The sequence below is a fragment of the Neoarius graeffei genome, chromosome 13 (assembly GCF_027579695.1).
Source record: "Neoarius graeffei isolate fNeoGra1 chromosome 13, fNeoGra1.pri, whole genome shotgun sequence".
Taxonomy (NCBI): domain Eukaryota; kingdom Metazoa; phylum Chordata; class Actinopteri; order Siluriformes; family Ariidae; genus Neoarius; species Neoarius graeffei.
The window spans coordinates 58,250,580-58,276,530 of NC_083581.1; the positions used below are offsets into that span (position 1 = coordinate 58,250,580).

General features: G+C 42.8%; 1 protein-coding gene across 4 annotated transcripts in view; it reads left to right on the plus strand.

Moving 5' to 3' along the window:
• Window positions 1–339: 339 nt before the first annotated feature.
• The window catches only part of flna (filamin A, alpha (actin binding protein 280)), a 32,780-nt gene continuing 7,168 nt past the window's right edge, over window positions 340–25,951 (plus strand). The window contains exons 1-31 of one of the 4 annotated variants that reach the window (XM_060938164.1): window positions 341–604; window positions 5,603–6,076; window positions 14,300–14,551; window positions 14,857–14,954; window positions 16,260–16,407; window positions 16,510–16,706; window positions 16,819–16,981; window positions 17,101–17,301; window positions 17,894–18,031; window positions 18,115–18,241; window positions 18,343–18,479; window positions 18,572–18,768; window positions 18,848–18,961; window positions 19,049–19,192; window positions 19,309–19,432; window positions 19,516–19,676; window positions 20,097–20,187; window positions 20,283–20,452; window positions 20,566–20,683; window positions 20,833–21,095; window positions 21,210–21,528; window positions 21,648–21,821; window positions 21,917–22,079; window positions 22,171–22,331; window positions 22,432–22,599; window positions 22,687–22,810; window positions 23,116–23,272; window positions 23,358–23,547; window positions 24,135–24,158; window positions 24,988–25,235; window positions 25,577–25,663. In XM_060938164.1, coding sequence (XP_060794147.1) covers window positions 5,701–6,076; window positions 14,300–14,551; window positions 14,857–14,954; window positions 16,260–16,407; window positions 16,510–16,706; window positions 16,819–16,981; window positions 17,101–17,301; window positions 17,894–18,031; window positions 18,115–18,241; window positions 18,343–18,479; window positions 18,572–18,768; window positions 18,848–18,961; window positions 19,049–19,192; window positions 19,309–19,432; window positions 19,516–19,676; window positions 20,097–20,187; window positions 20,283–20,452; window positions 20,566–20,683; window positions 20,833–21,095; window positions 21,210–21,528; window positions 21,648–21,821; window positions 21,917–22,079; window positions 22,171–22,331; window positions 22,432–22,599; window positions 22,687–22,810; window positions 23,116–23,272; window positions 23,358–23,547; window positions 24,135–24,158; window positions 24,988–25,235; window positions 25,577–25,663 — 5,034 coding nt within the window. In that variant the 5' untranslated portion in view covers window positions 341–604; window positions 5,603–5,700. Of the gene's footprint in view, window positions 605–5,602; window positions 6,077–14,299; window positions 14,552–14,856; window positions 14,955–16,259; window positions 16,408–16,509; window positions 16,707–16,818; window positions 16,982–17,100; window positions 17,302–17,893; window positions 18,032–18,114; window positions 18,242–18,342; window positions 18,480–18,571; window positions 18,769–18,847; window positions 18,962–19,048; window positions 19,193–19,308; window positions 19,433–19,515; window positions 19,677–20,096; window positions 20,188–20,282; window positions 20,453–20,565; window positions 20,684–20,832; window positions 21,096–21,209; window positions 21,529–21,647; window positions 21,822–21,916; window positions 22,080–22,170; window positions 22,332–22,431; window positions 22,600–22,686; window positions 22,811–23,115; window positions 23,273–23,357; window positions 23,548–24,134; window positions 24,159–24,987; window positions 25,236–25,576; window positions 25,664–25,951 lie in introns of all 4 variants that reach the window. The other 3 variants (XM_060938166.1, XM_060938165.1, XM_060938167.1) reach the window with 3 other exon arrangements.

The window sequence follows — 25,951 nt, forward strand, 5'->3', positions numbered from 1 at the left end:
AATGGAGAACTCCACCTGCAGTGAACTATACGGGAGTCTTCTTTAAACCACTCCAGGTGGAGTTGATGTGGGTTAAGGACCTTGCTCATGGGGCCAGCTTGGCAGTGCTGGGACTCGAACCCCCAACCCACCTCCCTGAGCCTTAACCCTTTGAGCTTTTACACAGGAAGGTTCTTGGACCTGAGTGAACAGCACAACACACACACACACACACACACATGGAGCGGATACGGGCGCGCGCAGCCAGGGTGACATCATACCTTTAAAATCCGAAGGCGCGGTCGCATCGCCGTATAACGTCAGCCTTTTCTCACTGAGAGCGCTTAGATAGAAAAGGGCTCTCCTCCCACCTCCTTCTCCTCCACCTCTTTGATACTTTACCAATTAAGGTTCTCGTGTTAAGAAAGGAGAAAAGGAGATAGAAAAGAACAAGAGGGTGTCACTCTCCTTCTTTCTGGAGTTCACCGAGCTCGCGCTTTCCCCTCAGGGAGACTTCAGTCCGGCAGGGAGGGACACTGACCCAGAGCGCACTCTTCTCCGCGTAACGGCGTCAAGCACACAGAAGGTACCATCTTAAGTCCATTCGGGAACCAACGCGCAACATGTAAGTCAGAAAGTTTTCGGTTTTCATATCGCACTCACAAGAGGTTGTGCAAACTCAAACTGGATGCAAAGTGATGTGTACAGTTACAATGCCTGTAGTCTGAAACAGCTATAATGTCCATGGAAATGTCTGCACTGCTATTAATCCATGCTTGGAAGTTAACTTTTGCTTCAGTCAACTTTGGCAAACATAAGCGGTAACATTCAGAGTGAGAGAAGAATGTATTCACTTACGAGCTCTGATGCTCAGAGTATGGATAGTTATGAGATTTGTGTGCATCATCATCATCATCATCATCAGTTGCTGCTTTATAGATTATAAAACCACACTTGGTCCCAGTATTTGTGATTTGCAATCTTGGTCCCAGTATTTGTGAAATGTAATCTTGATCCCAGCATTTGTGAGTTGTAATCTTGTGATTTTTAATCTTAGTCCCAGTATTTGTGATTTGTAATCTTAGTCCCAGTATTTGTGATTTGTAATCTTGGTCCCAGTATTTGTGAAATGTGAAACATTTCATGAACTGATGAAATGTTAGGAGCTGCACATCTGATACGCATTCATGTCCACAGCATAGTAGTTATTTACACCTGATTGTTAAAAAGGCATAGGCTATAATCAGATGTGGGGCCCACACGAAGATAAGGCGTGTCTGAACTGATCACCGCTGTAGATAATCTCGTGCTCTTCTTTACACTGTTCTGTATCCGCGCCCATTCCTTTCACACTCTCTTTCCTCATGCATATTTCCTGTGCTTTCGCTGATGCATCTACAAACCCTCTGGCTCTCTACAGGGGTTTAAACATGTCGTAATCTAATTAAGCCATCCACACCAAATAAGGCAAACTATGGAAAACGTCGGAGGCCTGCTTTCTAGCCTGTATATTACTGTGTAACTTTGATGGTGGCGTGCGCCCCCCTCCGCTCACAGCGCAGTGTACACTGGGAAAACTCACCTGAGCAGACCACAGCTCCTTATGATCAAAAGCGCTGTTGGGGAGATATGCTAACACGCTATCTGGTGTTGTAGATAGCTCTTTTGAGCATTTCTTAGTTTTAAGACGTGTTCTAAGATAGCCTAGTATATTTACTTCTCAAGATAGCCTATCTGATGTATATACATTTGTTTTCATATCTGGCCCAGATACATCTTTCATATGCTTGAAGTAACCGGAAAAAAAAAACCACTCATAATTTCCCAGTACTCTAATCTGTGTTTTTCACTCGTCTGCTGAAGATGGCACGCTCTGCGGTTGACAGCTGTAGGTTAACCACAGGCTCCTTCAACTGGTGGAGATGCGCATGCGCAGATAGTAGTAGTACACTACGTGTGCCCAATGTGCGTGCATGGCACTTCTGCTGCATGCATCCTGTTTGCTTGTTTTTTTTTTTTTTTTTACATGATGTGAAAGTATCAGCGTGTATACCGGCTTTTTGAGTATCGTTAATCAGAATTGGAAAGGTTTTCGAAGTTATTTCTCCCATTTTCAGTTTCATACAGGAAATAGATGACATGTTAATGTGTACTACAAATTAAAGTATGTATCAATCTGACTAATATCTGAGGTACATTATAATTTGTCATTACTGGAACAATAGCTAAAAACTTTTGACTTTTGACTAAGAAGTTCTAAAGCCTACTTCATGTCGAGCCTATCGGGTCTAAGTCCTGTAGATGGCGCCAATGTATGAAATGATATTGGCATGGTCAAGCTTGGTTGTTGCCTCGAAGTAGATCTTAGAGGTATACTTTATGCATGAAGTTTAAAAACATTTACACCAGGCACAAGTGAAAACATTATGTTGTGATGATATAGACTATCAGTGATATACCTGACTTACTAAACTAACTACATGTTTAAATGTATATTTTTGGACACTGCTTATATGCATATTTTACAGTTCTTTATTGTATGTTTTTATGCATATTTGTGTGAGTGAGAGAGAGAGAGAGAGAGAGAGAGAGAAAACAAAAAGAATGAAAGTAGAAAGGAGAGCAAGTCTGTTTCATGTTGTTTTATGTGGAGGAGATTGGTGAGGTCAGGGGGCATCAGTAGTGAGGTGGACGGCATTCCTCAGATTCTCCAAGAGAGGAAAGTTCTGAAAAAAGCCAAATGGAAACATTCTTTATGCTTAACATCCTCTACTACAGTTTTGGCCACATTTACTTAAAAGTCTGGCTTAATTCAGTAGCCTACTAGTTGCTAAATCAACCACTATGAATGATACAAACAGGATTTTAAAAATCCTGCCAAATATTTTATGATATACACTTTGCATATTCAATTTAAAATAAGGGGCGGCACGGTGGTGTAGTGGTTAGCACTGTCGCCTCACAGCAAGAAGGTCCGGGTTCGAGCCCCGTGGCCGGCGAGGGCCTTTCTGTGCGGAGTTTGCATGTTCTCCCCGTGTCCACGTGGGTTTCCTCCGGGTGCTCCGGTTTCCCCCACAGTCCAAAGACATGCAGGTTAGGTTAACTGGTGACTCTAAATTGACCGTAGGTGTGAATGTGAGTGTTAATGGTTGTCTGTGTCTATGTGTCAGCCCTGTGATGACCTGGCGACTTGTCCAGGGTGTACCCTGCCTTTCGCCCATAGTCAGCTGGGCTAGGCTCCAGCTGGGATAGGCTCCAGCTTGCCTGCGACCCTGTAGAAGGATAAAGCGGCTAGAGATAATGAGATGAGATGAGATGAGATAAGATGAATTTAAAATAATTTCCAAGTCCCCTACTGATTGATGGATCGATTGTGTATTGTTTCTCTAAGGGAAGTGGTGTTTATATTTGCTCACACTCCTTCCAATGCATTCCCCAATCTAATGAAATTACATCAAGAAATGTTACTTTTAGTAGCCTAAGTACTCCACAATGTCTCTACAAAGATTCATAATGAAGTGCATGATCAATGTCTTCAAACCAAACTTCAAGATACTTGTACTTGATACCTTTAAGGCGTTGAGTTTTTCTTTACGCCATCCATAATTCATATTTCTTTAATTTCTGATGTCATTGGTGAAGTTTTCAGAGACAGTGTTGAATAAACACTACATGTGAGGAGGTTTATTGTTCTGTCTTAGGTGCACAGCAAATTCCCCAGTGTTGAATTAACACCCAGAGTGTTTATATTGGTCCAATTGGACCAATATAAACACTCTGGGTGTTAATTCAACACTGAGGAATTTGCTGTGTGAATTTCCTGATTTAATATCCCTGCTAAAAATCTTCTATAGGAATCCTATAGAAAACTTAATCCTGTAGAACTCTAGTACTCAAGTTCTATAGGAAAAAGTTCTGTAGGCACATTCTATAGAAAAAAATCCTATAGAGCAGATCCTATAGGCCAGTACCCAGCAATTCCGCAGCTACTATTGCCACAGGTTCTTTTGGCATTCTTCCATGCAAGCTGCACTGTTGATCAGTCCCTAAAATTTGTCACCTCAATATACACATACTAGTAAATACTTGCAGTATATTTTGGAGTGGGGCGGCACGGTGGGGTAGTGGTTAGCGCTGTCGCCTCACAGCAAGAAGGTCCGGGTTCGAGCCCCGTGGCCGGTGAGGGCCTTTCTGTGTGGAGTTTGCATGTTCTCCCCGTGTCCGCGTGGGTTTCCTCCGGGTGCTCCGGTTTCCCCCACAGCCCAAAGACATGCAGGTTAGGTTAACTGGTGACTCTAAATTGACCATAGGTGTGAATGGTTGTCTGTGTCTATGTGTCAGCCCTGTGATGACCTGGCGACTTGTCCAGGGTGTACCCCGCCTTTCGCCCGTAGTCAGCTGGGATAGGCTCCAGCTTGCCTGCGACCCTGTAGAAGGATGAAGCGGCTAGAGATGATGAGATGAGATGAGATATTTTGGAGTGGAAATTATTAACTATTTTAAGCTCAGTCATTGCGCATCCTGCTAATGGATTTATACTCAAAATCGATGCAGTGATTTATTTCCACTAAAATTCACTTACTGCAGGTGGTGTGAAGCTTCAACTAATACAAAATGTACTAAATTTAATAAACGGCCATATTTTCCCAAAGAAAAATAAACCTACCTCATTTTTTTTAGTTGTGTTTTTGTTGCTTTGCTTATTTTGATTAAATAACATATTTCATGATTTGTGCATCTCTTACATGTAAGCCCCTGTTTGTTAATAAATCCATATTGTATTTAAAAATAATTCCTACTTCCTCCTCCAAATAATTCTGGTAATCAGGTGAATTAAGTTGAAACCAGGCACTGAAATTTCATGACATGATCATGACATTTTAGCCATACAAGTTCAAAAAGACAAATCGTATTGCATGCCAGCAAGTTGTATATGGTCTGGGGTCTTCTGGGCTCTCTCCAGTTCCTTTGGTATGGTTTACCCAACAGTGGTGCCACCACAAATATTCTTGAGTAGACACAAAAAGCCAATAAATAATGTTCAAATATAGATTTTCTATAGAACTTGAGTTTTGTTTTTTTTTTATTTTCTGTCCTAAAGAAAACGCTTGGCAAGTTCTATAGAACGCTGAGAAAAGCCTATAGAAACTTCTTGTTCTATCGGACACAAGTCTCCTATAGAACCATGCTGAAATCCTACAGAGCTCGAAAGAAAGTCCTATAGAGTTCCATTGAGTCCTATAGAACTCAGGACTTTTTTTTTACAAGAGCAGCAAGTTCTTTGAAGAAGATGAAAGCAATTATTATTTTTTTAATCATATGAATGAGTGAAGTTACAGATTCAGTTACATAATAGCCTACTAAGTGTCCCAAACACACCCCAAACCTAAACAGCATTTAATCTCTTCAAAGACTATGTTTATTACGACTATTTTGTAAATTAATTTCAAGCTCTAATGTTCTTTGCTCCAATATAGGCTACTCACTGTCACATATATAAATATAAAGGCTTAGAAACTAAAGAGTAAGTTCCACTTTGTATCTAAACATAACAGGCTACTCGATTATTTATCTTTAGTCCACTTTATCTTGAGCTTATTTCTTCATTTCTCTTCTCCTGCAGTTAAAAGAACTCAAGACAAGAGTACAGAGTTCTCAAGGCTCCACCCAAAAGAAAAAAAAAAGTGAGAACCGTAGCGAGGCCGAGCGGAGAGAATAAAAATGAGTCAACACCCACGCCTCCACCAGTCGAGCGCTGCCTCAGCCGCATCCAACGCCTCTCTCGCTGCGGACAAGGACGCCGACATGCCTGCCACCGAGAAAGATCTAGCCGAGGACGCGCCGTGGAAGAAGATCCAGCAGAACACGTTCACCCGCTGGTGCAATGAGCATCTGAAATGCGTGAACAAACGCATTGCAAACCTGCAGACGGACCTGAGCGATGGTCTGCGCCTAATCGGGCTGCTCGAGGTCCTCAGCCAGAAGAAGATGTTCCGCAAGTACAACCAGCGGCCCACCTTCAGGCAGATGCAGCTGGAGAACGTGTCCGTGGCTCTGGAGTTTCTCGACAGGGAGAATATTAAACTCGTGTCCATAGGTATGCGCTTTTCCTTTACACTATCTAATTACAGTGTTTCTTTTTCCTTTCTGCCTTGACCGCTAACTTTCCAAAACTTTTTCCAACTCCGTCCTGAAGTCAGATAGTTTCCACAGTAGAGTCTGCAACACTGGTTGTTTTTTCATCAGATATTCCAGGGTTTTGAATAGAAACCATGTTTGTATCCATAGTAGCCCACAGTTATGAATGAAAAAATGTTATTCTTGGTTGTATATCCAGGTTTAAAACTTTGTTTTAATATTTAAGGCACCAAACAGTGTAGGCCACAAAATAACGGGAAAGTAGGGATTGTTGCTAGAGTTGGGCCTAGCTGGACTCTCACGGTGTGTAGCAATAGCATTGGATCCTCAAACCACAATTAAAGTTGAATCAGCTGAAGCACTTATTTATTTTTTTTTTCCTAGTTTGTGGAAAGGGGAAAAAAAAATCCCAGAGAATTCCGAGCAAAGATGTCTGTAACTGATCTTGGTCTTTCTTTATTATTGTCTGGCTGTTTTTTGGGCTTTTGTTTTCTTTTTTTCCTCCTCCCATAACCAAATGCTGAATGTCCACGTTGGCTTTAACAACCGGATCTTGGCAAATCTTTTTAGACTGGTGGAGGGTGTGGAACTCCTAAAATTTTGTTGGCATAATCTCAATTATCCATGTAGCTTCAGGGCACTCCTCATACACAGCCTAGTTTTAATCCCTGTCCCCATACAATGCTTTTGTGGGTGTGTTATTGGTCAAACCTTGAAGATCTACAATGAAAAACAATCCTATATGGCCTCTACGGTCATGGCCAAAATATCATTGACAAAGTCTTCCCATTCTCCCCTTCTCAGGATGAGCGAATACTATTGCTTAATTCATAGCAATAATAACTAGCCTCTGGTGCATGCCTCTAGATCAGTGTGTGCTGAACATGCTGACGAACTCTCATGCAGAGCTTTAGTTGTCCTGGTCATAAGGAACTGTTTGTTAGAATGCTGTGCCTAATGAATGATGGACAGCAGTGCACATTTGCCTTTCTAAAATGCTTAGCTTGCAGTACTAAAAGTATTAGGCTTTAATTGGGCTTAAGTATGCAGAGAACTTGAATGTCCTGTCTGTAAGACCTTGTTCTTGGGGAACTTTGTGCAATGTGTCTGAAGATTTCGGGTGGAAAGTCAATTAACTGGCCAATCTCTTATCTTAAATCCATATCCAACTTTCACGTGCACGATCTAAACTTCTAAATGTTGAGATCCTACACTACTGTTCTCGACCCTAGGTCCTGAGTACCTTTTGGTTCATTGCGTACCCATTGTTGTGCTTTCCCTGTTCCATGAATACCCCTGCCCAACTTCAACTGATTAACTAGGTGTTTTTGCACAGACAAAATATTAAGTTACCCCAGGGCCAGGACTGAAATGTACCGTCCTACACCACCACATCCTGGTTAACTGTGATTCATATGTATACACGTCCATTGAGGGTGGATACTTGTATGTTTAGTACATGGCATGTTTGTGGTCTGCATTGCTGGCAATTAGATATGTTCCTTCTAGTTGAGGGAGAAGTCTGAAAGGATATGTCTCAGCATGAATATTTCTCAAGATGATGTCCTGAAGCGATGAATGTTGCATATTTATTGAGGTGTTGCAAGCCAGGGGAGGAACAAAAACTGGGTACTGACATCAGGTGATGCAGTGCAACTTATTCTGTCCCCCCCCCAATCTGTTTGCGCTTATCACAGTAAGGATTGCAATTGGAGGTAGTTAATTTTAATCCGCTCAGTATTTGATTATACCAGTATTGACCTTTTTAGATTTGAGGTAAAAGGTTTGGTTGTATTACTTTGTGATGCATCTGTATACATGTTTAAAGGCCAAGTGTAAAACACTCATCTAGAATTTCAGCTATAATGACTAGAATGAGCTTTACCACTCTAATGGTGCAAGTGTTTGGCTATCTTGGGCTAAAGTTTTTCTTTTCTCAGGGAGAACCTGGCTAATGGAACCTTTTTTTTTTTTTAAAAAATGAGATGTGAAAAAAGGTCTAGGTGGGTGTGTCCCTCCTGCCTTGACAGGTTTCATTTGCAATTGCTCTTACAGATGCAGCATGGATTGAGGTCAGATAGTGGAAGGGGTGATAACACATCTTGGGTGTGGTTCCGCATGATGGTAGTTGTTATTGCTCAATCTTCATGCATGAGGTCTTGTGCATAAGTCAGGACAGGACTTGAGTCAGGCATGCTCTTCTCATAATTGAATGGCCCTGAAGTCACTCCAGGCAGCTGTAATGGCTAAATGATTCTTGCATTTAGAAGTAAACCTAGTTTAAAGTTTGTTTGCTGCTAAATGCTGGTATTTAAAAGGATATGCTATCTATACACAGTGACATTGGGGGGGGGAATAGACCTGAAGAAGGGATTTACACTTTGGACACTACATGTATTTTTGGTGTTTAGACATTCTATCCAAGCCCAGAGGTGGTTGCTTTATAATAAAGCTAAAGTTTTACTTAAAAAGCCCTTTTTTGTGTGTACAGTTCTGCCTTACAGAGGGAAAGGTATTACAAATAGTTTGGGTCAGTTTTGAGATCAGACTAGTGTCTGACAGTGTTAATTATTTTGGAAAAAAATATGGTGTCCAGAATGTACTTAACACTATATTGAGACAGTTTCATCCCTGCTGTTGGTGTTATTGTGGCTTGCCTTTGTAGTATGTGAGTGTAGAACTTGGTTGGAGGGTAGCACAGTGGTGTAGTGGTTAGCGCTGTCGCCTCACAGCAAGGAGGTCCAGGTTCGAGGGCCTTTCTGTGCAGAGTTTGCATGTTCTCTGTGTGGGTTTCCTCCGGGTGCTCCGGTTTCCCCCACAGTCCAAAGACATGCAGGTTAGGTTAACTGGTGACTCTAAATTGACTGTAGGTGTGAATGTGAGTGTGAATGGTTGTCTTTGTCAGCCCTGTGATGACCTGGTGACTTGTCCAGAGTGTACCCTGCCTTTTGCCCGTAGTCAGCTGGGATAGGCTTCTGCCTATCCCAGCTGTATAACAGGATAAAGCAGCTAGAGATGATATGAGAACTTGGTTGGGATTTTGTGTTAAGCGCTCTTCTCCTATTGGTCTTTTTGTTATAGTGACTAGTTTTTGTGGTTTGTATCTCTCTTCTTCCCCCCAATTTGTTTTGCGTTAAATTAGGTGGCTTATATTGGCGCTTTTTTTTTTTTTTTTTTAAACTAATGTCCCCCACCCACCCCTTTTTCTGTGCCAGCCCTAAAAGTCCTGAGGATTGTTGGACATAACTTGTTGAATATCCCCCCCCCAATGCCTTTTGAGTGGAGTCTCCTGGAGGCCCCTTGCTAATGCCAGGATTTCCTGCTTTCACAACAGGGGCCTGGTCCAGTTGTGAAAGGAAGGGTTCGTGTAAGTAAATTGGAGTAATGTGGCAAAACGAATCTGGAGTGTCGTGACAAAGTGTGTTTTTTAGGTTATCATGCAAATGAGTAATGTGTGGTTTATCTGTGACTGCATTGCACCCTGTACCAACCACACATGGAAAGAACCTTGTAGTGTGATGCCCAAAAACTTTCATCTGCCTTCCAAAGATTGATTCTGCAACTCCACACGGTTTTTGAAGTAGTCATTTTATTTCTTCAAGCAAGATGGATTAGGCACGAATGTCTTCCGTGGTGACTCAAATTCAGCAGTGGCAATTTTTAGGTGAAACCTTTTTAAAGATTTCTTTAAGGACACTGTAATTCACAAAGACTGCAGCTGTGTTAAACCACATGAAGACCATGGCATGCTTCTCACTTTTCTAAAGAGCTTTACAAAGAATGTGGATCTTCAAACCTCACTCAGTTTTAGTTTGTGCACGCGCAGGGACAGGATGTGAGGTGGCTTTAAGACTAACAAAAGGACACTTGATTGTAGTCTTCCTCTGTTCTACTGGGACCTCTGATTCATTTTTAGTGATGAATCTCAGGAGATAAGAAGGAGTGCCAGAGCAAATTAAGATGGAGGTTAGGGGTGGTATGCTTTTGCAAAGCCTCCAGACTGGGCCTGCAATTTTCTTTCTTTGTACAGTTTGAGGGAGGGTGATCTAGAAGGTCAGTGAAGGGGGAGTTGGAAGTTAAGAACAAGGCAATGAAGGCATGTTCTGGAATGGAGGTGTTGTCTTATTGATGAGACCTTCCCTTTCAGTAATTTTCAAGAATTTAATACATGCTTACATATTGCTTTTATGATGTATGGTCAATTGCATCCATATGTACTTGGGGTGCTATGGAATGATTAGGGTACCAAAAAACTTGAGGGTATATTTTCATGTCCTGTGGTACTAGATGGCAAAAATGTTGTGCCTTCAATTTCAACTAACCCCCCCCCCCCCCCCCCCCCAGGGGCGGCGCTGAGAAATGCCAAGGTCATCTCTGGCTTCTGTTAATTGATTCAGAAATGTATTAATTGCAGGGCATATTGTACCTGCAGTGTTTTTTAAAAGCAAGGCAACTAATGAATTTAAATTGGAGGCTATATACAAACACAACCCTTCAGTTAATGTGGATCGTTTCTTGTGGCTGGATAGTGTGTGCACACATGCTAGAGTGGGTGATGGATATGTGAGTGGCGCTTGGCATGGAACAGTTCACCGCAGAACAAGAGGAGCCAAATGACAATCCAGCTCTGTCAATATGGGGTTTTAGTAAAAGTCTAAACGCAGCAGTTTTCTCTGTTCAAGGCTTTTTGCTCCCTGCCATTCCCTCCCTCCTTTCTTCCCTCCTCCCTCTGTTCCCTCCCTCCTTGTAATCAGAAACCACTGTGCAGGGAAATGGGTGGCCTGCCAGGATCAAGTTTGCTTCTTCCCTTTTAAGGCTAAAAAACCAGGGGGAACACTTCCAAAAGAGAGCAAGGGATGGAGGCAGGCTGAGGAGGAGGAGGGAGGGACCTATTTGAAGCAGCAGAAATTGAAGAAAAAGGAAGTTTGCTCAAAGTTCATTTGCTTAAGAATGTTGTGTTGTGTATATGCTGTGTGTTTCAGAAAGCTTTGTGGCAGTCAAGCACCCCTCAGTATTGCTGAACCATTTTGTTTTGTTTTTAAATAAGTTAAATCAGAGCTGTTGATGCAGCCATTCTTTCCATCTTCTCACCTGATTGGCTGAAATCTAGGCTAACATGGTATTAAACCTGGATGCCCACAGAAGGTGGCATCCATCACCTGGGCTGGGGCCTGAAGGGTACAAGCATGCTCCTCCCTGACTCATTAAATAACCATGTGGGTTTGTCCAGATTTCAGGTCAAGACTTGGTGATAAGACTTACTGGAATGTGTGCAATTTCCTACATGGATTTCCCCTCTGCCATGATGTTGACTGACACTACTGCCTCCTCATGAAGTTATAAATTGGATTCTAAAAGTTAGTATAGACAGCCTTTACCTTGCCTGGGACCTATATGGGTTTTACCACATTCCTGCCCTTAAATGGTCTTGGCTGATGACTAATTCTTACAAGATTAGTAGGCTGTGTGAGTGTCTGTCTGCAGTGGTGGTACATCATGGTGCATCAGAGGTCTGGGTGTGGGGTCAGGAGGGGAGTGCTGACGTCAGGTGCTGTAGTTTATTGAGCCCAGTGAGACTGAGTCATGGGAATGGGTGGTCTGGAATATTTGTGCTCTTATCCAAAGCTGATAACTCTGCCTTCTGAAAAAAAAAAAAAAAACTGTTTATGCCCCAACTATGTGATGTAACTCATAAATATCTTCCTGGGTTCTTGTTCGAACAGTGCCCTGTCCTCACATGTACCCGACTTGGCTTTTTTCTTGGCAAAATGATGTCTGGTTTGGGAAGATCATGGCTCACTCTGATCATGTCCAAAAAAGGTCTGAGCATAGTGGGGAGGTTGTTACAGATTCCTGTCATGTTTCATGTTTTGCTAGTCCAGTATGTGTCTTGGTATGAGGGTTGGCCGAGCTGGTGACTCAAGTGTTTCTGTAGCACGCACACTTTTGCATCATAGTGGTTCCCAGGATTCTTCACATATAGAAATCTAGTTGGTTAGTAAGGTAAGTGATTACGAGGAGGTACAGGGTTTCCATGTGTAATTTATGGATGTCTGAGACCACACTGATTCCAAAATTCATGCCAGTTAAACACCTAGGTGTTTCAGTATGGTTTTTCATGTGAATTGATGGGTTTTGATTGAGATGTATGAGGGAGGGGATTAAACCAGCACTGGCCAATAAGTAGTGGCAGGGTTGCATTGCTTCCTCACAGCTATATGGTCTTTTAGTATAATCCTGACCTTAGCTTCTGTCTAGTGGGTGTGGGTAATTTTTATTTTATTTATTTTAAGTTGTCTCTGTGGGTTTCCTACAGGTCCTCCTGGTTTCCTCCAGCCTCTCTCAAATTTGATAGTAGGTGAATTGGCTCAAAGTAACGAATTTTACAATTAAAGCTATGTAGTGTGATGTAAGCTCAGTGATTGAAGAGCAGCTTGATGTTCATTTTTTGCTGCGCACATGTGGGATGACTGCTGGGTGGGGTGGGGAGTGACCACACCCTCTGTTTTCAGCAGCTCATCATAAGTGCATCTGATCCCTTTAACAAGTGCTGACCTGTTTAACACAACTCCCTCTCTTGCCGAACACACCCTTTGTCTGTCTGTGTAACACCAATCACATGAGTTGTCCAGAGTGTGGTCTACAAGAGCCTGATTATGCTGTCCCCACCACTGATGCAGATTGTTGGCATGAAACTACCTGCCAAATAAACTAGATTAAGCTGTCTGAAGTTATGCTCCTAAAGTGCTTGGTCATACCTTTTTGGAAATGCTAAACTAGAAATGCCCCCTTGGGTTCAGAGACTAATGGAGCTGCTTTTTTTTTCGAGACCCTATGTCTTTCACCCTGAAAGAAAATGGCTCTGGAATGGGGTGGGTTTTTCCCTCCTTTCCCCCAGTAGTCCTGTTTAATTTCCCCAGAACCCAAGCTGGATTCCAGAAAAATTGAGAAGTTATTGTGGTTTGTAGACCACACTCTGGAGAAGGCAAATAATTGCAAATGTATTGTTTAACATGGCAAGAGGAGTGTTGGATAAGTAGTGTGGGTCATAAGCAGGATGAACTGTGAAATCTTAATGTACAGTACCCCCCCCTTTTTTTTTTTTTTAAGCTTTCTATTTGGGGTTGTTTTGTATTTCCCATATGCTGATGAGTTGAGGGTGCTTTTTTCTCTGCTTGGTGAACATTGCTGTTTTAGTAATGGGTCTGGAATGAAATTCCTTTACTAATCAATTATGTGAATCTTCAGAACCTAGGGCACACGTGCATGGGCTTGCATGTAGCTACAAGACATGTTGTCCACTCTGCTGGAATTCCATAACAACAGTTAATTGATCAAAGCCCCACTTACTGTTTGGGGATGGAAACACTAATGGAGTTGCACTGAAAGGGTCACCATAAGATTTGGGTGTTCAAACAAACCTGCTTCAGTTGATACAAGGGCTTGGCCCACTTCAAAAGAATGTATGGTTAAGAAATCTGGTATCACCCATGCTTGTCTAAGAAGCTGTGGGAGTCGTCGTCCCCCCCCCCCCCCCCGTAATGTTGCATAAGTATTTGAACTTGGGTAACGTTTGGCTATTTATGCTTCAAGGGTCAGAAGGGTGTGCACTCTCTTATTTGGTTCAGAAAAATGGAGAAGTATGACTGCTAAGTACAGTATGACTAATGGTTGTCATGGCCAGTTTAGGATGTATAAATAGTTTAAAAAAAAAAAAAAAAACTGGGTGGAGGAGGGTAACTAGCTTTGCTGGTACATCTGCTGACCTTGCTGGGGACTATTCATATGATTCTCTGCCATAGTCTTTAACAGGGTCTTTTGCAAAGACAAGAAAAGGCATTTTTGCCAAAACATTTGGCAGATAGTTTCATGCCAACAATCTGCATGGGTTTTGCCTTTTTTTAAAAAAAAAAAAAAAATCCATGTAGTTTAAGAGCTCATGGCAGATTTGCATATGTAAAGGGGGGGGTGATGAGCAATCCCTTCTTTAACGGCAGTTATTTCTGTTATAAAAACCAATTATGCTACTTTTGATAAAATATGAACTGCTTCTCATCTGTGGAAAAGGCCCTGAGATGAAATGACAACTTTTGTCTAGCTTCTTTCTTGTGCTATATCATCCCTTCAAGGACTTTAAATATATGTACTAAGCAAAGTCACTTTTCTTCCTCCCAACAACCAGACAGTAAAGCCATTGTGGATGGGAACCTGAAGCTCATCCTAGGGTTGATCTGGACCCTCATTCTGCACTACTCTATCTCCATGCCCATGTGGGATGAGGAAGAGGACACAGATGACGCCAAGCAGAAAACTCCAAAGCAGAGGCTCCTGGGCTGGATCCAGAACAAACTGCCCGAGCTGCCAATAACCAACTTCAGCCGTGACTGGCAGTCAGGCAAAGCCCTGGGCGCATTGGTGGACAGTTGTGCTCCAGGTAGGTCACTGGGGTGGGTGGGGAAGTTTAGAAAGATTTAAAACCTGCCTTGGTTCAGGTGTCTGATGCCTCAGTCAAATGGCATGACCTGTTTACAGCAGAGTTTACATAGTTCAATTATGAGTTCAGTTTGCTTTTGACAGTGTCTGGAGAAATGGAACTGCATCAATTAATGTCTGCAAAAGCAAAGATATTGGATGGCAGACACAGCCTTGTAGTGTGTGTGGGGGGGTATATGGAGTTTTGTATTCAGGTAAACTCATTTAATTTAGAGCATGCATATGAAAATGTTGGTAATTCTTTAGGTCTGTGTCCGGACTGGGACTCCTGGGATCAGACAAAACCTGTGGACAATGCACGCGAGGCAATGCAACAGGCTGACGAGTGGCTTGGTGTTCCTCAGGTAACCAGTTTATTCATTGTCTGAGGTTAATCCTCCTGATCACTTGGTCCAAAATTATTCCTTGAATTAAGTAATTTGAATGCAAATAACTGATTAAAATCTTCTGCGTCCAAGCCTCTTTTCATAGCACAGCTCTCTGCATGCAAAGATTAGATACTTTGAATTTCCCTCTGGGATTAATAAAGGTATCCAGTAACCTTTCCGCATTGCACGCGATCAATACAAAACTGAATGGCCTTATATAAGGAGATTATATAAAAATACCAAAGAAATAAAACTTTACCAATAAGAGCAAGTAATAGCATGTATCGCTCTGTGTGGGAGGTAGTGAGGTAGCACATGGAGTGAAGCTCCATATTGAAGAATGTGGTAATGCACCAACCTGGTTGGGTGTGTGTGTGGGTTTTTTTTTTTTTTTTTTTTTTTTAAATGGCGGTTGCAACTGTATGATGCATGTGTACTACCACAGTGTGCCTGATAAGTGCAAGGCATCTCAAACACTTGACCACTGGACGACGACAACTTCTTCCCATAAGAGATGGGGGGGGGGGGGTGTTATCTAGTGTTTAATTTGTTTTAAAAAAAAGAACATGGGATTACTTACTCATTGGGAGCTCTGCTTTCAGGCTGTGCCTAAATGTATACTGTACATTAGGCTGCATGTGGCTATATGATGGTGTGCTCAGACGAATTACTGTTGCATGAAGTGCTCACTTCAGGTTTCATACAGGAGGAGTATGAAACCTTTCTATCTTCCATAGAAGTGTGTGGGGTCCCCCCCCGGCTTCATTGGGGGATTTTTCCCCAAGCTCCTGAAATCCAGTGAACATTGCTGGGTACAAGGGACATGACTCGAAAGCAATGTCCACTCCTAATTTAAAGACGTGGGTTTTTTGTTTTTTTTTTTTAAATGCAGACAACTATTGGAAAAGCCTTACCAATAGCAAAATAAACACCCCTCTCTTTGTTACCGTTTTCTACAAAGGTTTTAATGTTGTGCTTGGTAAAGGTTGGCTAAACTTTTTTTTTTTTTTGGCTACTACAGAAATGAAACTGTCCAATGAAGTTTTGAAATGATGGGTTAAATCAAGTCTGGTATATTGCGTGCTGTCTGTTGCAAGTGTGGTTGGTAGCTTCCTGCTGTTATGATCTTGTGCTTGCCAACTCATGCCACAGACTGGCATGTGGTGTCATAGGTGTCGGTTTCCAAGGTGACAGTTATGACTTGCTTGTACACAAGTGCAAGATGTGTCGTTCCCCCCCCCCGTTTTGATTCATCTGCTTATTCTTGTTGCTCTCTACAAGGTCATCACTCCAGAGGAAATTGTGGATCCCAACGTAGACGAACACTCGGTTATGACCTACCTGTCACAGTTCCCTAAGGCGAAGCTGAAGCCTGGTGCCCCACTGCGCCCCAAGCTCAACCCCAAAAAGGCTCGTGCCTATGGTCCAGGTGCAGTAACACTGAAGTTAAATTTTTCTAGTATAAAGTGGTGTAAACAGTCATTCAATAGATATCCATAGGCATTACATGGAACTTGTTTTCTCTGTTTAGGCATTGAGCCCACTGGTAATGTGGTCATGAAAAAGGCTGTTTTCACTGTGGAAACGATTAGTGCAGGCCAGGGAGAGGTGCTGGTTTATGTAGAAGACCCAGCTGGCCATCGTGAAGAGGCTAAAGTCACTCCCAACAATGACAAGAATCGCACTTACTCTGTAGTCTATGTCCCTAAAGTAACTGGGCCACACAAGGTAATTGGGTCTGAATAGAAGAGACTTGATAATGAAGTCATTGGTTAGACAAATACAGAATGATACTCCCTATTAGTCTCACCTGGTGATTGATTCTTATCCTATCTTGTAGGTAACAGTGCTGTTTGCAGGCCTGCATATTTCAAAGAGCCCATTTGAGGTGGAAGTGGGCATGGCTCAGGGTGACTCCAGCAAGGTTACTGCCCAAGGTCCAGGACTTGAGGCTGTGGGCAACATTGCCAACAAAACCACCTACTTTGATGTGTACACTGCTGGTAATCACAGAAATGGATTAAGCATTTTGGGTCATTTGGCAGGCTGTTTAATGGCTGTCAATTTTGGGTTGTATCATTGAAATTTGAAGATTGTATTTAACTCTTGCACTTGTTTTCAGGTGCTGGAATGGGAGAAGTTGAGGTGGTCATTGTTGACCCCAGTGGCAAAAAGGACACAGTAGAGTGCCACATTGAGGATAAAGGCAACAGCAGTTATCGTTGTACCTACAAACCCACCCAGGAGGGCCAGCACACAATTTACATAACGTTTGCTGGGGGCCAGATCTCAAAGAGCCCCTACACAGTCAATGTTGGAGAAGGTGAGGAGCTAGTAGGGAAAAGGTAGAATTAGCAGGTGTGGGTTGTAGGGAACATGTAGAGAGTTCTAGGAAATACATTTGTCTTTTACTGAACCTGGTCTGTCTCCTATTTATTTTCTTCCCTGATTCTATCTCCTTCCTGAAGGACAACTGTCATCTGTTGCTGGTCTTCCTTTTTTGGGGGGATCAGCCTGTTTGACCTCTGTGCTTTTCCTGTTACCTTGGATCTGTTGGGTACTTTGCTTGCTGTTGACCTGTTGCATGTTTTCACAAAACTCACTCATGCAGTCTCCTATGATCACTGATGTTAGTTTGCTTGGAAACTATGGGACATCTCAATGACTTAGTGACACTTTGAGCGGGGGGTGGGTTAAGTTATCTTCTGACTTCCTTTACTAACATCATGCTGCTGTTTTTAGCCACATGTAACCATGCTTGGTACAGATATATAGCTCTGCCAGTTGCTGTTCCTTATCACCACTGCACCATGCCTGGAATTTCCTGAGCATTTTTGAAAGCCCAACCATTCAGACCATTAACTTGGTGCATGTTTAAAGTGTGATACTTTAATCACTGTCCTGTCCCTTTGCAGCATGTAACCCCAGTCTGTGCAGAGCCAAAGGCCGTGGTTTGCAGCCCAAAGGCTTGAGGATCAAGGAGACTGCAGAGTTTAAGGTCTATACCAAAGGAGCTGGCACTGGAGATCTGAAGGTCACTATCAAAGGGCCAAGTGAGTGAAGCACATTGAGTACTAGCCATGTCTGATCATGTTTTTGGTTATATATGGATATTTTAATTTTTTGTGCATTTCAGAGGGTCTGGAAGAGCCCTGTAAGAAGAAGGATTTGGGAGATGGAGTCTATAGTTTTGAATATTACCCTACCACACCTGGAAACTACATCATTACCATTACCTGGGGTGGCCAACATATTCCTCGCAGGTTAGAATGTGATGTGTTCATTATTGTCCCAGTTCTAAGATGGCAAAAACAAGATGTTCTAAATGAAGTGATGTTCTTTCCTGTGTGCCCCCCGGCTTCAGTCCATTTGAGGTTAAAGTAAGCAGTGAAGCTGGGCCGCAGCAGGTGCGGGCATGGGGCCCAGGCTTGGAAGGTGGTGTTGTTGGCAAATCTGCTGACTTTGTAGTGGAGGCAGTTGGAGATGATGTTGGCACTTTGGGTGAGTTTCACAAGCACTGACATTTGTAATCCTAAACGTCAGTTGATGCATGTCAGCCCAACTCAAATATAATTGGTTGATTTCCTGTTCAGGTTTCTCTGTGGAGGGCCCATCTCCAGCTAAGATTGAGTGTGATGATAAGGGTGATGGCTCCTGCGATGTGCGCTATTGGCCCACTGAGCCAGGGGAGTATGCAGTGCATGTGCTTTGTAAAAATGAGGACATCCAACACAGCCCCTTCATGGCTGAGATCAAACCAGCACCAGACAGAGACTTTTACCCTGACAAGGTACAGAGATGTTATGTCTACTAACAATTTCTGGGTTGAGGGGAAGGAGCATTGCACTAATTGCTCATTTGCACTTCAGGTGAAGGCCTATGGCCCAGGACTTCAGAGCACTGGTCTGGCTGTTGGGAAGCCAGCAGAGTTCACAGTGGATGCCAAACTAGGGGGCAAAGCACCTCTAAAGATCCAGGCCCAGGTATGTATTTGTATCTCTTTTTTTCGTGTTTTTTAAATGTAACAAATGGAAGGATTCACTTTTTTCTTCCCTCTCCTTCACTTTCAGGACCGAGATGGAAACCCAGTTGATGTGCAGGTTAAAGATAATGGTAATGGTACATACAGCTGCAGCTACACCCCTCGCAAGCCTGTTAAACACACGGTCATGGTGTCCTGGGGTGGAGTCAATATCCCAGAAAGCCCATACAGGGTCAGTGTGGAAATCTGTAGACATTTCACATGTTTGCATGGAGCATAGAATTTTTGCAAGAGCTTTAAACAGACCACATTAGTAATGTTGCTGGATTCTTCTTTTTAAACCTGTAGATGAATATTGGAGCTGGATGCCATCCTAATAAGGTGAAGGTATCTGGACCTGGTGTTGCCAAGACAGGTCTGAAGGCTTTTGAACCAACATATTTCACTGTGGACTGTTCAGAAGCTGGCCAGGGTATCACTGTTAACACTCATGACCTTTTGATTCATCATCTTTGTCTTGAACATTTTAAAGATGCAAGACCTGTCTCTCTTTAGGTGACATCAGCATTGGGATTAAGTGTGCCCCTGGTGTTGTGGGACCAGCTGAGTCTGACATTGACTTTGACATAATCAGAAATGATAATGACACCTTCACAGTTAAATACACTCCACCAGGAGCTGGCAGTTACACCATCATGGTGCTGTTTGCTGATCAGGTAACATGCACGTGTTGGTACGCATGTACCATACCAGGCAAAGGTTTGAGCACTACCTAATTCATAGATTTGTCTATATTTTGACTTGTCTGCATTGTAAGACAATACTGAGGACCTCAACTATGAAATGTATGGAGTTTTCATATTTTAGATTCTTGAAAGTAGCGACCCATTTACCTTAATGATAGCTATGCACACTTGGCATTATCTTGACCAGTTTTATGAGGCAGTCACCTGGAATAAGTCAATGTGTGTGCCTTGTGTTAACTAGTGGCTTGCGCTTTTTTTATTTTTATTTTTTTTTTTAAATGAATGACTTGTGAAATTAGGTGTCCAAACATTTGACTGGTACTTTAGGTTGGTGTTCCTTGCCTCTGAATACTTTTTTTTTTTTTTTTTTTTTCTTCTCTCTTTTCGTAGCCTATTCCAATGTCACCCATTAGAATTAAAGTGGATCCCTCTCATGATGCCAGCAAAGTCAAAGCAGAGGGACCTGGTCTTAACCGCACAGGTGACAAAATGGGTGGTGTCTGGTACATTTGGTTAGGGTCTGAACAATCAGAAATGAAGCTAACCAAGCTCCACACTCCCTCTTATCTTCCTCAGGTGTGGAACTGAACAAACCCACTTATTTCACTGTGAATACTAAGGGTGCAGGCAAAGCAAAGCTGGATGCTCAGTTTACTAGTCCTAACAAGGGTGAGGCAGTGCGGGACTTTGATATCATCAATAACCATGACAATACATATACTGTCAAATACACTCCAGTGCAACAGGTGAGTATGTGATTTGTGATGGAACATCTTAAAGTATTTTCTTAATAGCAAGTTGTTAATCCTTGGCTCTCAATTTATTCCCCCCCCCCCCCCCCCCCCCCCCCCCCATGCAGGGTAATTTGGGTGTGAATGTGACTTATGGTGGTGATGCTATTCCCAAAACTCCCTTTGCTGTGCCTGTGGCTCCTTCCCTTGATCTGAGCAAGATTAATGTTGCAGGCCTTGGTGACAGTATGTTACAACAGCACTACTTTTTTTTTTTTTTTTTTTTTTTTTTTAATAAATGGTTTTATTTTTTCCTTTCTAGAGCTGGTTATCTGGTGGTGTGGCTTTTTTTTTTTTAAATTGCATCTTAAGCACTTTTTCTCCCCCCCCCCCAGAGATGACTGTTGGAAAAGATCAGGAGATTACGGTCAAATCAAAGGGTGCAGGTGGTCAAGGTAAAGTTGGTGCAAAGGTGACTGGACCTGGTGGTAAATCGGTGCCCTGTAAGGTGGAACCAGGGTTGAGCCCAGAAACTAGCCAAGTTCGCTTCATACCCAGAGACAAGGGACCCTATGAGGTGGAGCTCACTTATGATGGTGCTCCCATCCCAGGAAGCCCCTTCCCTGTGGAGGCTGTAGCCCCCACTGACCCCTCTAAGGTGGCACATTTTTCATTTCTTAGATGCTTTACTCACTTGAACTGGCTTTTTTTTTTTTTTTTTCTCTCTTTCCCTCCCTTCCTTCCTTGACCTTTTTATTACTTCTGTCTACAGGTCCGTTGCTCTGGTCCAGGTTTGGAGCGAGCTAAGGTTGGTGAGACAGGTCAGTTTGTGGTAGACTGTACCAATGCCGGCCCTGCTGAATTAACCATTGAGATAATCTCTGATAATGGAACTGAAGCGGAGGTACACATCCAGGATAATGGAGATGGAACTTATACAATCACCTACATTCCTCTGTACCCTGGAGTGTACACTCTTACCATCCGTTATGGTGGCCAGGATGTGCCAAAATTCCCATCAAAACTAAACGTGGAGCCAGCTGTTGAAACCGGTGGTGTGAAAGTCTTTGGGCCTGGAGTTGAAGGCAAAGGTAGTTTTTCTGGATCTGAATGCATTTGAGGTTAATCGCTCTTGGGATTACTCAGTGTATTAGGTTTTGAGGATTAACTTTGGTAAAATAGTTTTAATTTCCTTGGAATTGTCTTGTAGGTGTTTTCAGAGAAGCTACCACAGACTTCACAGTTGATGCTCGTGCCCTAACAAAAACTGGTGGCAATCACATCAAGACCTGTGTCAACAACCCATCTGGTAACTGCACCGAGGCTGTTATTAGGGACCTGGGAGATGGTACCTACAAAGTAGAGTACACTCCTTATGAAGAAGGTAAATCTTGTGTACATGTAATGCAAGTTGAATCTATATCTGGGTTTTGATTCAATAAATTCAAGTTTAATGTTGGCTTATTTTTTTCTGGGCAGGTCCTCATAGTGTACAAGTTTCTTATGATGATGCCCCAGTGCCCAACAGTCCATTCCGTGTGCCTGTAACAGAGGGTTGTGATCCTGCACGTGTGCGTGTACATGGCCCAGGACTACAGGCTGGCATCACCAACAAACCCAACAAGTTCACTGTGGAGACCCGGTTGGTGTTCAGCAAATAGTTTTAACAGTTAGGGAGGGAGAAGGGGGAACCTTTCCCAATTCCCTGGCATTTACTTTATCTGCCTGTTTAGTGGAGCTGGTACAGGAGGCCTGGGCCTGGCTATGGAGGGACCCTCAGAAGCCAAGATGTCCTGCACTGATAATAAAGATGGCAGCTGCTCTGTAGAGTACATCCCATATGAGCCAGGGACTTACAACCTTAACGTTACCTATGGTGGAAAACCTGTCACTGGTTAGTGTTAAGTTCTTTATCCCCCCCCCCCCCCCCCCCCCCCCCCCCCAAAAAAAAAAAAGACAAAGTAACCTGTTTCTTCCAATGTTTGCTCTTCTAGGAAGCCCCTTCTCTGTGCCTGTTCATGATACTGTTGATCCCACTAAGGTCAAATGCCAAGGCCAGGGTCTTGGGACCAATGTACGAGCTAATATTCCACAGGTCTTCACTGTGGATGCCAGCAAGGCAGGAGTAGCTCCTCTGCAAGTCAGAGTGCAGGGGCCCAAAGGTGAGTGCTTCATGTTTGCAGTCATTTTATAAATGATTCCACCTGTCCTTGATTTTACATTACCTGGAATATGCTTGTTTTTTGCAGGTGTTGTGGAGCCAGTTGAGGTGGTGGATAATGGAGATCAGACTCACACTGTAAGCTACGTGCCCACCAAAGAAGGGCCATATTCCATTAATGTGCTGTATGCTGACGAGGAGATCCCACGCAGGTACAGGTCACACTTTCAGTGACCTTAGTCCTCTGAATAGATAATACTTAATCAGATCCTGGGTTAGTTCTCATTGATACAGCCTCACACTTGCACATTCTAATTGGCTCGAAAGGATTGCTGTGTTCTCTACAGAGTGATGCTTATTAGTCAGTTAACAGAGGACAAGTTAATCTTGAAGGGCAGTGATATTTGGCAATTAAAGAGGACTGTTAAATGGAAGACTGTTAGCAATAGTCTGTAAATGTTATCCCTACTTTACAATCTTCTGTTTTTTCCTCATACACATCCCCTCTCAATTATAGCCCTTATAAGTTGAAGGTTCTGCCCACACATGATGCCAGTAAGGTGCGTGCCAGTGGCCCTGGTCTTAACACTACTGGGGTGCCTGCCAGCCTGCCAGTGGAGTTTACCATTGATGCCAAGGATGCAGGAGAGGGACTTTTGGCTGTCCAGATTACTGTAAGTGCAAGAAATGTTTTGAATTGTACTAGAGGGGGATTATAGAACTTGGATAGGTCTTGTTTTTAATCCTTGCTTGTTTCAGGATCCAGAAGGGAAGCCCAAGAAGGCCAACATTCGTGATAACCAGGATGGGACTTATCTAGTCTCCTATGTGCCAGATATGACTGGTCGCTACACCATCCTTATAAAATATGGTGGTGATGAAATCCCATATTCCCCATACCGCATTCGAGCATTCCCTACAGGAGATGCCAGCAAGTGCACAGTTACAGGTAAGCCCTTCAACAGCATGGACCTCTGATCCACTTAGGGTGTCTGGGTTGGGTTTTCCCCCTTAAAATTTTTTCTCCCCCCTTCCTAGCTCATGATTGGTCTACTGATGCTTTATTTACATTGAACCCTTTCTGAACAAAGTAGTATATTCAAAATTAATCAAGAGGTTTGTTTCCAAGCCAGTCTTTGTGAATCATGTTTAGGGGGGGACACATCTTTGGAGTAAAATAGCTTGATTAATTCTGCCATAAGGGAACTATTGGCAATTACTTGCCACAGTTGGCTTTCCTTTTTTTTGGGTTTAGATTCTGTCTGGCTTGAGCACTGAATTGAGACAGCTTAGAAACTCATTAAAAATGAATCATTTGAGTTGTGTGTGGCTCCCAGTCCTGTCCTCCACTTGGACACATCACCTTTTGTGCAGAGCTGCTCACATTCCCAGCACACTCTATTCACCACTTGGTTTAAATGTGTTTTTGTGGGTTTTTTTCTTTCTCCCCCACTGTTTCTTTTGAGCACATTTTGTTGTATTTTGGTCTGACTCTACTTTTCACTTTTTCATTCTCTGCTTCTCACGGGCTCACAGTCTCAATTGGAGGTCACGGTTTGGGTAAGCGCTTCGATAAATGTCTTGCTCCGGACTCAACTCTTTTTGCATGCAGAATGGCGCCATAATGCTTTGACAGCATATGTTGTGTTTTTTTTATAAATGTGTAGTTTGTGTTTGAGCCTGCTGAAGTCTTCCTTTTAAAACTAATGTTTAACACTGGAGAAGTGTATACATCTTAACACTTTGAGGACAGCTGTTCTTGGGTCAGGGACTTGGTCCATCCTTTGTCTTCCCTTTTTTAAATGGCATAAGACAGCATGTCTGGTTAGTGAAGAAAGACTAATAACTAACTTGAGCCTGACTATGGTGGAATGTGCCATTAAGGTTACCGAAACACTTGTTTTTTTTTTTAAATTAGACATTTTAAGGGTTTTTCTCCCCCTTCTGAAAATTTTGTATAATGACCTTTTTAAGCCCATACCAGTTGGACAACTGAGGTAACAGACACATGAAAGGCTGTCTTTCAATAATTGATCATGTCTGCAAGTTGCACAATTGTGTAGCTGCAGATTTCTTATGTCACAAATGAGGGCTGCTCTTTTCACTTACAAATCAGCCAAATTTGATGTAAAGGAGTTAAATCTTAAGATTGTGACCTGAGGTGTTCTGGAATGTGTAACTGGGCAAATGCCACAACAAAATTCAGCCAGTCTGAATTCTAGTTTTTCATCGGTCACTCCTTATGGTGTCTGTTGCCACAGTGTCGTAGGTTCATGCTGAGGTAGAGTGCATGGTGGAATGAATATTACTACCGATTTGGTTTTATTTAAGCTTAGTGACTGCATCTACAGGCTTTGAAGGTAATTGTTTTTGTTTTGGTCCCCACCAGGTGCTGGAGTTGGTCCCACTATACAGATTGGGGAACAGACAGTCATCACTGTGGATGCAAAGGCTGCTGGAAAGGGGAAGGTGACCTGCACAGTGTGCACCCCAGATGGTGCAGAGGTGGATGTGGACGTGGTTGAGAATGAGGATGGAACCTTTGATATCTTTTATACAGCACCTCAACCTGGGAAGTACGTCATCTGTGTGCGCTTTGGAGGCGAACATATTCCTAACAGCCCCTTCCAGGTCATGGTATGTAGACATGTATTTAAAACTTGCATACTGACCTAGCCTGTATTAACTTGCAGCTCTACCTTTTAACTTTGGAAAGAATACTTGTTCAAACATGAGCCCTCTTCAACACTCAGACTACATCTTAATTAAATGAGGGTGTGGGTTTGGGGTGGGGTTTTTTAAATATATTTAAATGACTTCTGTGGGTTCAGGTAGTTTTTGTTTTGGTGTCTGAGACTTTAACATTGCAAACCAGGTCAAGACTTCATACATAATAAGCAGCTTCCCAGACCTGATATTTACCAGTATAATGCCTAAGTGTTAGGAATATTTCACTCTTGATTGTCATCCTGTCTCAGGCTTTGGAAGGTGCCTCCCCTGACCAACTTATGCAGCAGACGCAGGTCCCGCAGTACGCCTACGCGCCCAACAGGGGCCAGCCTTGGGTACTGACACTTCCCCCACCCACCCCTTTCCTCCCTATTCATCATGTCCACCCTCATTTGTCCCTAAACATTCTCTCTAATCTCCATTCTCCAGCTCCAACTCCTTCTTGTCCTGTGGGTGTAGGCCCTACCCTGTTTCATCTAACTCCTAATTTTGTTGCCATTTGAATAGGCAGCCATTTTGCAAGCAATAAATGTGGAAGTCTGCATTTAACAAAATGGCTGGATGTGTGTTGGACGTTAACTGTTGGGTGCTGCTGTTTGCTGATTTTGTAATGTGGTTTTGTT